This window comes from Silene latifolia, chromosome 7 (assembly GCF_048544455.1).
Source record: "Silene latifolia isolate original U9 population chromosome 7, ASM4854445v1, whole genome shotgun sequence".
Taxonomy (NCBI): Eukaryota; Viridiplantae; Streptophyta; class Magnoliopsida; order Caryophyllales; family Caryophyllaceae; genus Silene; species Silene latifolia.
The window spans coordinates 42,424,394-42,436,899 of NC_133532.1; the positions used below are offsets into that span (position 1 = coordinate 42,424,394).

The window sequence follows — 12,506 nt, forward strand, 5'->3', positions numbered from 1 at the left end:
GATGAAATGCTTGATTGACAAAATAGAGAAATTAAGAGAATTAAGCCATTGATAGAGAGAAGACTTCTTTTTCAAGGAAACCCTGAAAAATCACCAGAGAACACCAAAAACACGTCATTTTTTTTTCTTTTTTTCAGCTTGATTCCATGCCAAAGACTCGCGCACGTCAAAAGACAGTTACGGTAGAAGATACAGCAGTGGTTTCGGATTCAGTAGATGAAGTTTTAACAACGGAGGAGGGTATTACTGCACCTGGTACTATGGAATTGGAACTGAATTCAGGTAATCCACCATCAACTGTAGGTCAATTGCTTAACTTGATTGGTTTGTTGGATAAGCCTGTAACTACATCTGAGACTCAAAATTTGGAAACTGAAAATCCATCGACATCTGATACTGCACCACCGGTTACAGACCTTGAAATTGGGATTCCTAAGACACGGAGTACAGTGGCTAAACCTAAACCTGGAATGAATCTTCATTATTGTGATAAGACTGCGGACTCTAGGGTTGTGGTAGTTGAGGAGGAAGATGTTGAGGAGGAAATTAAATTCTGGCAAAATACTTTGATGGGAAATTTTCTGGGTTCAAAGCCTAAGATAAAGGAAGTCGATGAATATGTGCTGAAATATTGGAAGAATGTCACCAGGCCTATTGTGCAGTACTATAAGAAAGGATGGTACAGTTTTCGTTTTCTTTCAGCAGATGATATGAATGAAATTTTGAAAGGTGGACCTTGGAATATGGGGACGAGCACTTTGGTTCTGAAACAATGGACACCTACCTTCTCAAAAGAGATGGATTCTGTGTCTATTGTTCCTGCTTGGATACTTTTCCCTGATTTAGACCCATTCATGTGGTCTGAAAAAGTGTTAAGTAAAATGGCTAGTATTGCTGGGAAGCCACTATTTGCTGATTTGCCCACCACTTACAAATCTAAACTCTCCTTTGCCCGTGTGTTGGTGGAAGTGGACGTATCAGAGGAATTGCCAACTTTTGTGCAGCTTCATTCACCATATCATGGGGAAACAAATCAGAGAATCATCTATGAATGGTTACCACATTACTGTCACTGCTGTAGGAAACTTGGACATGTAAAAGAGAAATGCAAGTTCACTAAGATCAATAATAAACTTGATGAAGCTAGAGCTAAGAATGGCAACATGGTTTATAGGCCACTAAAACCATCTGGTGGCACCACACCCACTGTTTCAGTTTCTCAGGACTTAGGAAGTTCTATGCTAGGCCATAGTCCTCCTAAATTAGGGGATGAGGCAGCTCTTGAGACAGTGAATAAGAACTCAGAATGTCTTGGACTAGGTTCACATTCTGCTGTCTTGGGGGTGGTCTCTCCACCTAATGATAAAGAGGTGGGTTCAGGACGCACAGAACTAGGTTAAATGAGAACTGCTAACAGTGATGTGGGCAAGAAGCCACAGGGAGACTGCAGGACTGTTATGATAGAGTCAGAATCACGAATTTCTCTGCAAAATAACTACACCATTCTGCAAACTGAGGAGAATATGGAGACTGAGCAAGTAGGGGAAGTTTTACAGGAGAATGAACCACCTCCAGACCCTGGTAAATGATAATATCTTCTTGAAACATTAGAGGGTTTAATGACCCAATAAAGCAGCAGGAAGTTAGGGGTTATTTGGCTACGAATAAAATTGAAGTTTTTGGTTTATTGGAGACTAGAGTTAGACTGAATAATGCTGCTGCAATAAGTAGGTTGTTTTCTTCCTATAGGATTCTCAATAACTACTCTCATCACTATAATGGGAGAATCCGGGTGTTTCTTAACACCATACTAGTTACTCTACTTTCTTCTAGAACACATGATCAACTGATACATTTGGAGTTGTTGCATCATGTTTCTAATAAAGTTGTTCATGTGTCCTTAGTTTATGGGAGCAATGATGCTGACATTAGAGAGAAGCTCTGGGATGAGCTGAGGCAGCTGGCTAATATGGTTACTGACTGGATTGTCTTAGGGGATTTTAACATTGTAAGAGCTATGGAAGAAAGAATTGGTCCACACCCTCCTTCCCTTCCTAAAATTATGGCTTTCAATCAATGTTTATTGGATAGCAATTTGGATGATCTTCAGGGCTATGGTTGTGAACATACTTGGACTAACAAACAAGATGTGGGAACTAGAGTATGGTCCAAACTTGATAGGGTTCTCACCAATGCTTCCTGGTTGGTGGATTTCCCTCATACTCAGGTGAATGTTTTGCCCCCTGGGATCTCTGACCACTCACCATTATTGGTCCAAGTAAAGAAAAGCTACCAAATCACGAGGAGATTTAGTTACCTTAATTGTTGGGAGGAGCATAATGATTATGATACTATTGTCATTGAGGCTTGGCAGATCCCTACAAAGGGTAATGCCATGTTTATTCTATTTGCTAAACTCAAAAATGTTAGACAAAAACTAATTGTTTTGCACAAAAATAATTTTTCTGATCTAGCAACAAAAGTTAAACAGGCTAGGGAGTCTTTGAAGACCTGCCAAAAACAGGTCCAACTACAACCCTTGGATATCCACCTACTCACTCAGAAAAAAGATTTGCTGGAGAAATATTGGATTCTGAGGAAAACTGAGAGAAGCAGTCTCATTCAGAGGGCCAAGATTCATGATACTAAATACAATGATGCTGCTAACAGCTACTTCGTCTACACAGATTATATTATGCTGGCAAAATAAATCTAATCAACACTATCATTTTTGGGATGGAGCAATATTGGTGTGCTACGTTACTAATTCCTAAAGGTGTGCACAAATTAATTACTCAGTTTTGCAGGAATTTTTTGTGGCAGTTTGAGGAAGGGAAGAGAAAGATGATAATGAAAAGCTGGGCTTCCTGCTGTGCTCCTTATCAGGAGGGGGGCTATAACATTAAAGAAATCCTTTCTTGGAACAAATGCATTATCTGTAAATGGATATGGGCAATTGAGGTTAAATCTGAGAGTGTGTGGCCTGTTTGGAATTACAAGTATAACATTAAAACTGATGATTTCTGGGCTATGGATGTCAAACCTTACCACTAAGAAAGTTGGAGAAGTATTCTCCTTGCCAGGAATGAGCTTATTACTAGAACTAGCAACATTGAGGGGGCAAAGCAAGTCTTGACTCGAAGTGTGCAGGCATGCAAACTGAATCTCAGCTTACTGTATGAGCACTTTAGGGTACCAGCAGCTAAGATCAGTTGGGCTAGGGGAGTTTGAAATACTGTTGTCTTACCTAAGCATGGGTTTATTATGGTCCTAGCAATGCAGAGAAAGCTAGCTACTGTTGATAAACTCAATCAGAAAGGACAGTGTATCGTGAACAGATGTATCCTCTGCAAAACTGATAGTGAATCACATCAGCACCTGTTTTTTAACTGTACCTTTGCCATTACAGTTTGGACAGGGGTTTTGCAGTGGTTGGGAATGAGTAATAGAACTCGAAACATGAGGAAAGAACTAAAATGGATTGCCAGGAATCGGCAGAGGAGGCATTGGAAAGCTAGATTATACTCCAGCAGTTTAGCAGCAACAGTCTATAGCTTATGGGAGGAAAGGAATGGTCGCCTCTTTCGAGAAGAGGAACATGGTCCTGATTATATTTTGAAACGTATACAATATGTAGTCAGTGTGAGGCTTCTCTTTGTAACTAATTCTCGCTATAAGGATGAGGTAGTAGATTATCTAAATGCTTGAGCTAGGTAATTATTGGTTATACTTTGTAAGATTGGCCATTATTCCCTTTATGGATGAATAAAATGGCTTGCTTTTCTTGCAAAAAAAAAAAAAAAAAAAGAAATGCTTGATTGACAACCTAATATGATTCTCTTATCCTTTCAACAAGACTTGTAAGACATAAACTAACTCAAGGTTTGTTAGACCATGCATATAGTTAAATAGGGAGAATTAAGTCGACTTATAGGTGTTGTAAAGTCTTGACCGACTTGGCTCAGAAACCCAAAACTTCCGAGCTGACCCAAAACTTCCTAGGAATTGTAAGATATAAACTAAATCGATTCCACATAAATTGCTCACATCTATGAAACTTGTTTATATGATCTCATCATGATTCCCTGATGACCCCATGACACCCTAGTGCCTTAATCAATTGTTTACAAATCCCATTTGCTTGCTTTAGTTTACTTTCATTTATTTGCTTTGCTTTTGTTAAGTAGTTTAGATTGCAACTTTCTCAACTCAAACCAAATTGTGACCTAAGACATAACTACTTACACTTGATAGCCTAGTTCAATACCCGTCCCTTGTGACCCGACCTTTACTTACCGCTCTACTAAGGGTAGTTTATCGAGACTATAAATATTTTTTGAGAGCGTACAACGACACGTTCAATCAGTATCATACCGACACTATGGTGTATTATATACCACATTCTCATGATTTCATCATTTCAGGTTGAATCGTATAGGAGCTGTTCAGGGTCGGTTAATGGAATCTAGCGTCTTTTTTCTTTCCCTTTGCTAAACGCTGGTGCATTTCAGCCAATCATGCCTCGCCAGTGTTATCTTCATTGGGATTAACCTTGGGTGGCACTATGGCCTATGGGCCATATAGAAACTTATCATCTTATATGCTTAGATTTTAGCTTATTAACGTTTGGAATGACATGAATTTAACCTATTTTATAAGACACTTATCTTATTTCTTCTATTGTACAAAAGGATTTGGTTTTATAATGTCTAACTTTGAGTTCTACTTCAATGAACCCATTGGTACTTTTGTTAGCCGAAACTTATATTGCCAATGTATTTTTTTTACGCAAGAATAGAGGGGAACTAATTAGTCTGGGTATTTATTGCTTCACTTTCTTATGTGTTGGGAAATTTTGATTTCTACAACAACAACAACATCAGAGCCTTAATCCCAAAATGATTTGGGGTCGGCTGACATAAATCATCATTTAGAACTGTCCATGGGTGAACGCACATGTAACACCCCGTAATTTTGGACCGTTATTATTTTGCGAAAGTAATTTATTAATCAAGTTGAATTTAATATTAATGTATTTGAAGTAAAAATAATTCAAAGAAATATAATTTTATTATATTTTGAAGAAAAGTATTTATTTTGATAGTTTCGAAATGTTTAAAAATAGTTTAAACCGTGTAAAAACTTTTTATTTCGAAAAATGGGCATATCGGGAAAAATTACAACTCTTTTGAAAATTGGGTAAACGATTTTGGAAATGGGTCGTATGAATACTCAATTTTCTTGTAATCTCGTGTTTAAGAACTTTGGTCTTGTCGGAATTTGCATTTGACAAGCGGTTCTAATTATTATCGAAACGAGCCAAAACCGACTCGTAAAATCCCGACTAAAAACCCGCTCTTTCCTTTCCTTTCTCCCTTACCCGCGGCACCCCCTTCCCTTTCTTTTTTTCTGGGTTTTCTTTTCCTCTTACATTCTCTATCATTCCTAATCAACAAAACACCATTTTTATACACTTTCAAGCTAATTTTCGCCTTAACTTCCTCATTTCTTGTCGGATTTTCACATAATTTATATTTTCGGAATCCTCTCTTCGAGATCTACAACCTAGTATGTTTTAATTTCAGTTTTCTTGATTTTGTTTTAAGACGATTTTGGCACAATTTCGGTTTTTATGCTTATTTTTGTGTTTTTATTGTTTATTTAGGTGAAGAATTGGAGGACGAGTTTGGGGACTCATATATTGTCGAAGATAGTGGCTAGTTGCTTGTTAGGGTTTGGTTTTCAAGGTGCTAATTGCTCATTTTCTAGCTTAAGGTAACATATTTCGAGTTACTCGACGGATAATCGTCACATTCTTTGCTTTTTGTATGTTTGTGTGATTTTTGTTTGAGTAGTTAATTTTTCACATGATAAAATGGTTGCATGCATGTCTTTTGTTAGTTTTAGTACTCATATTAGTATAGAAATGGAATGGGAACGATTAAGTAATGCTTAAAACGGAATTAAAATGAACAAAAACGGAAAAATGGAGGATTGGGGATGGCGGCAGCAGGCCCGGCAGGCCCACGGCTGGCCCGGGTCAGCCCGTTGCTTGTTTCGAGGTTTTTTATGCAAAATTTGTCAATTCGGATTCATTAATGTTGTAGTTAGAATAAGTAACATATGGTTAAACCTTTGAAATGAATAATGTTAATAGTAAAGATAATGAGGTTGGTAAAATTATGCTCATATTGATAGTTATCACATGTTAGGGTAGATTATAAAACGAAATTGTAATGATTAGGCTCAAAATGAATTATATAGCGATAATTGTAATGTTGGATGATTATGCCGAAAACTGAGCCTTGGTCCCTTTGACTGATTCGATGTCAGTCAATTGTGTGATTGGTCAGCCGCAATTTAACCTGCACTGTTGCGGTGGGGTTGCGGGTAAAAATTCGGTTGGATGAAATTTTGAATGAATTAGATAATCGGCCTTTTTCTTGTTTTAGGCCATTTATTATATTTTTATTTCACATGTGTAGTTAGTTGATTTAAGTAGCTTCTTATATTGTAGAAACGGCCCTAGATTCCCCGAAACCTTTAATATGGTTAATATTGTTAGAATTGGAAATTGGTATTGAATACTTATTGTTGGATTGTCTCATTTGAATAGACATTTATATAGCCTTTCACATGATAGAATGTTAGCATTTATGTTGGTAAGTTGGACTCTTTGCCCTCTTATGGTTAAGTGGGTGTCTTACTTGTCTTGTGTGGTGTGGGCTAAAGTATTCAAGTGGGACTAGTCTGGGACTAGGTCCTAGGTGAGTATTTCGGCCTTCATCATAGATAGGTCTTTATAGTCTTTGACAAGTATATGTTCACTGCTTAATAGCCTTTGTGTTCCCGACTTGGTGGGTTTATATCCAAGTTGGGGCATGACCTCGTTACTTATTTTGAGAGTAAGTGGTCGGCTTAAGTACTAGCCAACCCTTTGGTGGACTCCTTAGGGTACTCACTTTGTTTTAGAAAAATTGTGGGTCTTGGGTGCGGTGGTGTGTATCCGCATGTCTAGGTCTCTTGTGATTTTAGGCTAGGGTTGTGTTGTGTCTTGGCCATGTTTTATTAATATTAACCGCCGAGCCAAGATACCGGTTCGATTACCTTCCCTACCTCGTGGTATAGACTCGAGTTACTGAGTGACTATTGACCGTGCTAAGAACTTATGCATGTCTTTGATATATTGCCCTTTCTTGTATGGTGATTTTATGAATTGTAATAGGTGAGATGTAAGCGGTTCTGATTGATAAAGTTTGGATTACTACTTGTTATATGTTTCACATGATAGTTTAAATTGGTCGGTTTAGGATTCATATGATAGAATACTTGGGAATTAGATTAATTATCATGTTGTTTACATGTTACATTACATGTTACATTAAATATGACGTTTCGTGGCTGGGAGGACTCGAAGTTACTCCCCACTGAATTGTGGCTTTCGTGTTTGTATAAAATGCGATTGACAGGTACTTGATGCTTAGTTGGGGTTCACGGACGAGCTAGTGAGCAAGAGAACCTTGGACCTAGTTTGGCTATTTTTGTAGTAAACCTTTTAACTTTTGGTTATGTATATATTTTGAAGGGACATATGTCTCCCTCTTTGATTTTGGTTTGTATCATTATATTTCTTATTGTTAGCTATGGCATGTAAATTAGTTTATTAGCTGTTGCAGGTTTTTGGCACTCTTAAGTTGGAGATGTTTGTGAATGGTTTAGGAAAAATTTTAAAAATTACAGGTTTTGTCTAGTTGAACCAATTACAAACATATCCTGTCAGTTTTTCCGTAGATTTTACGTGTTTAATTAACGCTATTTTTTTAAGGGTGTCACAGTTGGTATCAGAGCTTATTTGCTCCCGACGCACGTTTGTGCACCCCACCTAAAATTACTTGACCTTTAAATAATAAACTTGAGAGATGGGTAGGATGGGTAGAGTTAGGATTTTATGTGGTAGTCTGTTTGTGATTGCTAATTGTTAGGTTTGTTGATTGTTAGTTATTAATTTTGGTGCCGTTAAAGATTGGTTATGCCAAATGAAGAATGCTTCCACTTTCTCGATATTTCTTTCCGTATTCAGTGTATCTTACCTTAATCTTCCAATTTCGTTGTTCATTCGTCTTTCAAATTCCTCTTATCTCGCCTTGGTAACTACTCTTCAATTCTTTCTCCTGATTCATCCTTGGTTCGTTTTCTCCTTACAACAGAAGTCCATGTGGACACCTTCCTTTTATTCCGCAGGATAGTCCCCTTGTTCAAGAGAACCCGGTTTTGAGAGAATGTAACTTTGGAGGGCGTGAACGAGTGAGAAATTGATTGTTTAAGGTTTGAGTTGTATAGGAGAATATAACTTGGGATCCTTTGGTTAGTCTTGTTAGTTGTGCTTGATATGGGAGCCTAGTGAGTTGAGAAACACCTTGGGATTTATGACTATTGAGAGCTTGTTTGTTATAGATGATTGAGTATGGGTACTACCTTAGTACATAAGATGGAATGAACCTGAGCTACTTCATTTGAGAGTCTTGATGTTTCTTGTGGAAAATTTAAGGAATGATAGTTAGCCCTAATCTTTGTAGGCCTTGAAAGGAATACAATAGGACATTGACGTTGCTTAATGGATTGGTATCGTACTTTGGAATTAGTTAGTTTGTTAAACCTTTTGAGTTGACCAAATCTAGTATAGAGTAGCCCTTGTTGACCTTTCGAAATTTGAGAACACGTGGTTGACCTTTTTAATCATATCTGAATTTGGGAATTTTGGTGGAATGTTGTTCAATGTAGTTCGTGAGTTCAAAGATGTGATTCTAATTTATGGTATCGGAGACTAGAAGTATTAAGTCGTGAGATGAGGGAGTAAACAAGCCATGGTACTTGGGGATGACATAGTAAGTGAAGTTCGATGATGAGAATGGTAAAGGAGATACTTTGGGACATGGATGGTAACAAATGAATTTGTGTGGTGAATTGATTTTGGCTCTTAGAACCAATTGAGTTGAGGAATACCTACCATTGTGGAGTCCTTGTTAGTCCTATGATTTGGTAGACTTTTGAGGCTTTGTTGAGCACCTTAGTGATGTAACCTTATCATATCGATCATAAGCTTTGATGAGTGTTTGGTAAGCGGTAACCCTTTCATTATGCCGCTTCTGTTCTCCTTCCCTTCTCTTTAACGTTTGTTGAACCCTGTTTTTATGCCAAAGTTTACGTATCTTCTTCTTGCCCTAGATATCTTCTTAACTCGAATACCTTTTATTTTTGTCAACCGTTATCTTTACGGTCGACTCTTAGTTTCCTAACTTGTCGGGTTCATGCACCCTTTGAAAATATTTTACCGTTTCTCTATCCCGTTATCACTCCTTATCTCCTTAGTATAGTTGGTACCCTGTTGACCATGTTTACAGAGTTAGTGAGATGTGATTTGAGGATATAGGATTGACTAAGTAGCCGAGTTTGGGTTTGGCTTCCATAATCACTTTGGATATGAGGGTTGGATAATGTATATGTTATCGTGTGGGAAATGTTAAATGTGGGATTATTTGTTGGTTTTAGTGAGTGATATTGATTACTACTTGAAGTATGTTATGAGAGTGAGAGTAAGCTACATTGTTGGGAAGTCTTAGCACTTGTTTTGGTAACTAGAAAGGGTAATGGTTTGGTTGACACCAATTGTTAGGTTAAAGAACATAGTTTCACTTATGGTTTTAGGAACTTTGAGGTGATAAAGTGTTGTTACAATTAAGACCTTGTTCCTTGGGAATTTGATGGTAAGTAAGTTTTAGTATGTCAAATTTGAAAGAATATTCCTTGAGATTTTGATGACCATAATGGTTTGGTGATGCGATTTGGTATTTTAGTTGACTCTTGAGAGTTCTTGAGTTGAGAGAGACTTAGTGTTGAGAAGAATTTGTTAACCCTATAGATTTATAGACCTTGAGGTCGCATTGAGTACTTGAGATGATGGGATGATGTTGTAGCTGAGTGTAGATCCGCTTTTGGCAATCCTTAATAAGCAAAAGGATAGAAAACTTGAGATCCTATTGATTTTTCAGAGTTTGGGGTTGGTATGTTACTACCTTGTTTTGAAATGAGAATCTTGTGGAATATTTGAGGAACTTTCTCTTGGAGTTTATAGCTTGGTATTGGGATTCTTGATTGAAGGTTTACTTTTTGAGGAAACCCTTGGGAGTGATGTGGTTATGAGTTTTGTTGTTAGGAAGTTTTTGGAACCGTTTTGGGTGTTGTGGTAGTTTGTGATAAAAGTGTCTGGCATTTCCTTGTTGTCTGATTTTCCTTCTTCCTTGATCATGAGCGTTACTGCTCATACCTCTTTTCCTTACTTCATCATACTCCTCTCATAAGTTTGATGTTGGTAACCTATGAAACTCCATCTTTGACACCCAATTAGGTTCGACTTCAATTCTTACCTCATGAAATTCATACAGCTCTTTTGATTATTATTCTTATTATAGAACTTTAAACTAAAATTTTGAAAATGCTTTTATGATTTTTAATGGTTTTAATATTAATGAGTGTTAAATCTCGTTGTTGGAAACGTCCCAATAATGGGTTTTCTCATTTATTCGTGTAAAAATATTTTTATATCTTGATATGAATGTGGATGTTCTTGTCTGATCAACAAGAGTATCACCGTTTCATTGAAAAGATACCTATATTTTTCTTATGATTATATTATTAAGATGTTGTATATTATAATTTCTCCTTCTAAGTTTCGAGGACGAAACTTTTTAAAAGGAGGGGTGATTGTAACACCCCGTAATTTTGGACCGTTATTATTTTGCGAAAGTAATTTATTAATCAAGTTGAATTTAATATTAATATATTTGAAGTAAAAATAATTCAAAGAAATATAATTTTATTATATTTTGAAGAAAAGTATTTATTTTGATAGTTTCGAAATGTTTAAAAATAGTTTAAACCGTGTAAAAACTTTTTATTTCGAAAAATGGGCATATCGGGAAAAATTACAACTCTTTTGAAAATTGGGTAAACGATTTTGGAAATGGGTCGTATGAATACTCAATTTTCTTGTAATCTCGTGTTTAAGAACTTTGGTCTTGTCGGAATTTGCATTTGACAAGCGGTTCTAATTATTATCGAAACGAGCCAAAACCGACTCGTAAAATCCCGACTAAAAACCCGCTCTTTCCTTTCCTTTCTCCCTTACCCGCGGCACCCCCTTCCCCTTCCTTTTTTCTGGTTTTTCTTTTCCTCTTACATTCTCTATCATTCCTAATCAACAAAACACCATTTTTATACACTTTCAAGCTAATTTTCGCCTTAACTTCCTCATTTCTTGTCGGATTTTCACATAATTTATATTTTCGGAATCCTCTCTTCGAGATCTACAACCTAGTATGTTTTAATTTCAGTTTTCTTGATTTTGTTTTAAGACGATTTTGGCACAATTTCGGTTTTTATGCTTATTTTTGTGTTTTTATTGTTTATTTAGGTGAAGAATTGGAGGACGAGTTTGGGGACTCGTATATTGTCGAAGATAGTGGCTAGTTGCTTGTTAGGGTTTGGTTTTCAAGGTGCTAATTGCTCATTTTCTAGCTTAAGGTAACATATTTCGAGTTACTCGACGGATAATCGTCACATTCTTTGCTTTTTGTATGTTTGTGTGATTTTTGTTTGAGTAGTTAATTTTTCACATGATAAAATGGTTGCATGCATGTCTTTTGTTAGTTTTAGTACTCATATTAGTATAGAAATGGAATGGGAACGATTAAGTAATGCTTAAAACGGAATTAAAATGAACAAAAACGGAAAAATGGAGGATTGGGGATGGCGGCAGCAGGCCCGGCAGGCCCACGGCTGGCCCGGGTCAGCCCGTTGCTTGTTTCGCGGTTTTTCATACAAAATTTGTCAATTCGGATTCATTAATGTTGTAGTTAGAATAAGTAACGTATGGTTAAACCTTTGAAATGAATAATGTTAGTAGTAAAGATAATGAGGTTGGTAAAATTATGCTCATATTGATAGTTATCACATGTTAGGGTAGATTATAAAACGAAATTGTAATGATTAGGCTCAAAATGAATTATATAGCGATAATTGTAATGTTGGATGATTATGCCGAAAACTGAGCCTTGGTCCCTTTGACTGATTCGATGTCGAGTCAATTGTGTGATTGGTCACCAATTTAACCCATACTGCCGCAGGGGGTTGCGGGTAAAAATTCGGTTGGATGAAATTTTGAATGAATTAGATAATCGGCCTTTTTCTTGTTTTAGGCCATTTATTATATTTTTATTTCACATGTGTAGTTAGTTGATTTAAGTAGCGTCTTATATTGTAGAAACGGCCCTAGATTCCCCGAAACCTTTAATATGGTTAATATTGTTAGAATTGGAAATTGGTATTGAATACTTATTGTTGGATTGTCTGCTGAATAGACATTTATATAGCCTTTCACATGATAGAATGTTAGCATTTATGTTGGTAAGTTGGACTCTTTGCCCTCTTATGGTTAAGTGGGTGTCTTA

At 36.7% G+C, this 12,506-nt stretch overlaps 1 protein-coding gene across 1 annotated transcript; it reads left to right on the forward strand.

The window, feature by feature from the left end:
- Positions 1 to 3,276: 3,276 nt before the first annotated feature.
- On the forward strand, positions 3,277 to 3,708 carry LOC141590005 (uncharacterized). Its single transcript, XM_074410623.1, has one exon. The coding sequence runs from the start codon at positions 3,277 to 3,279 to the stop codon at positions 3,706 to 3,708; it is 432 nt and encodes a 143-aa protein (XP_074266724.1).
- Positions 3,709 to 12,506: the final 8,798 nt, after the last annotated feature.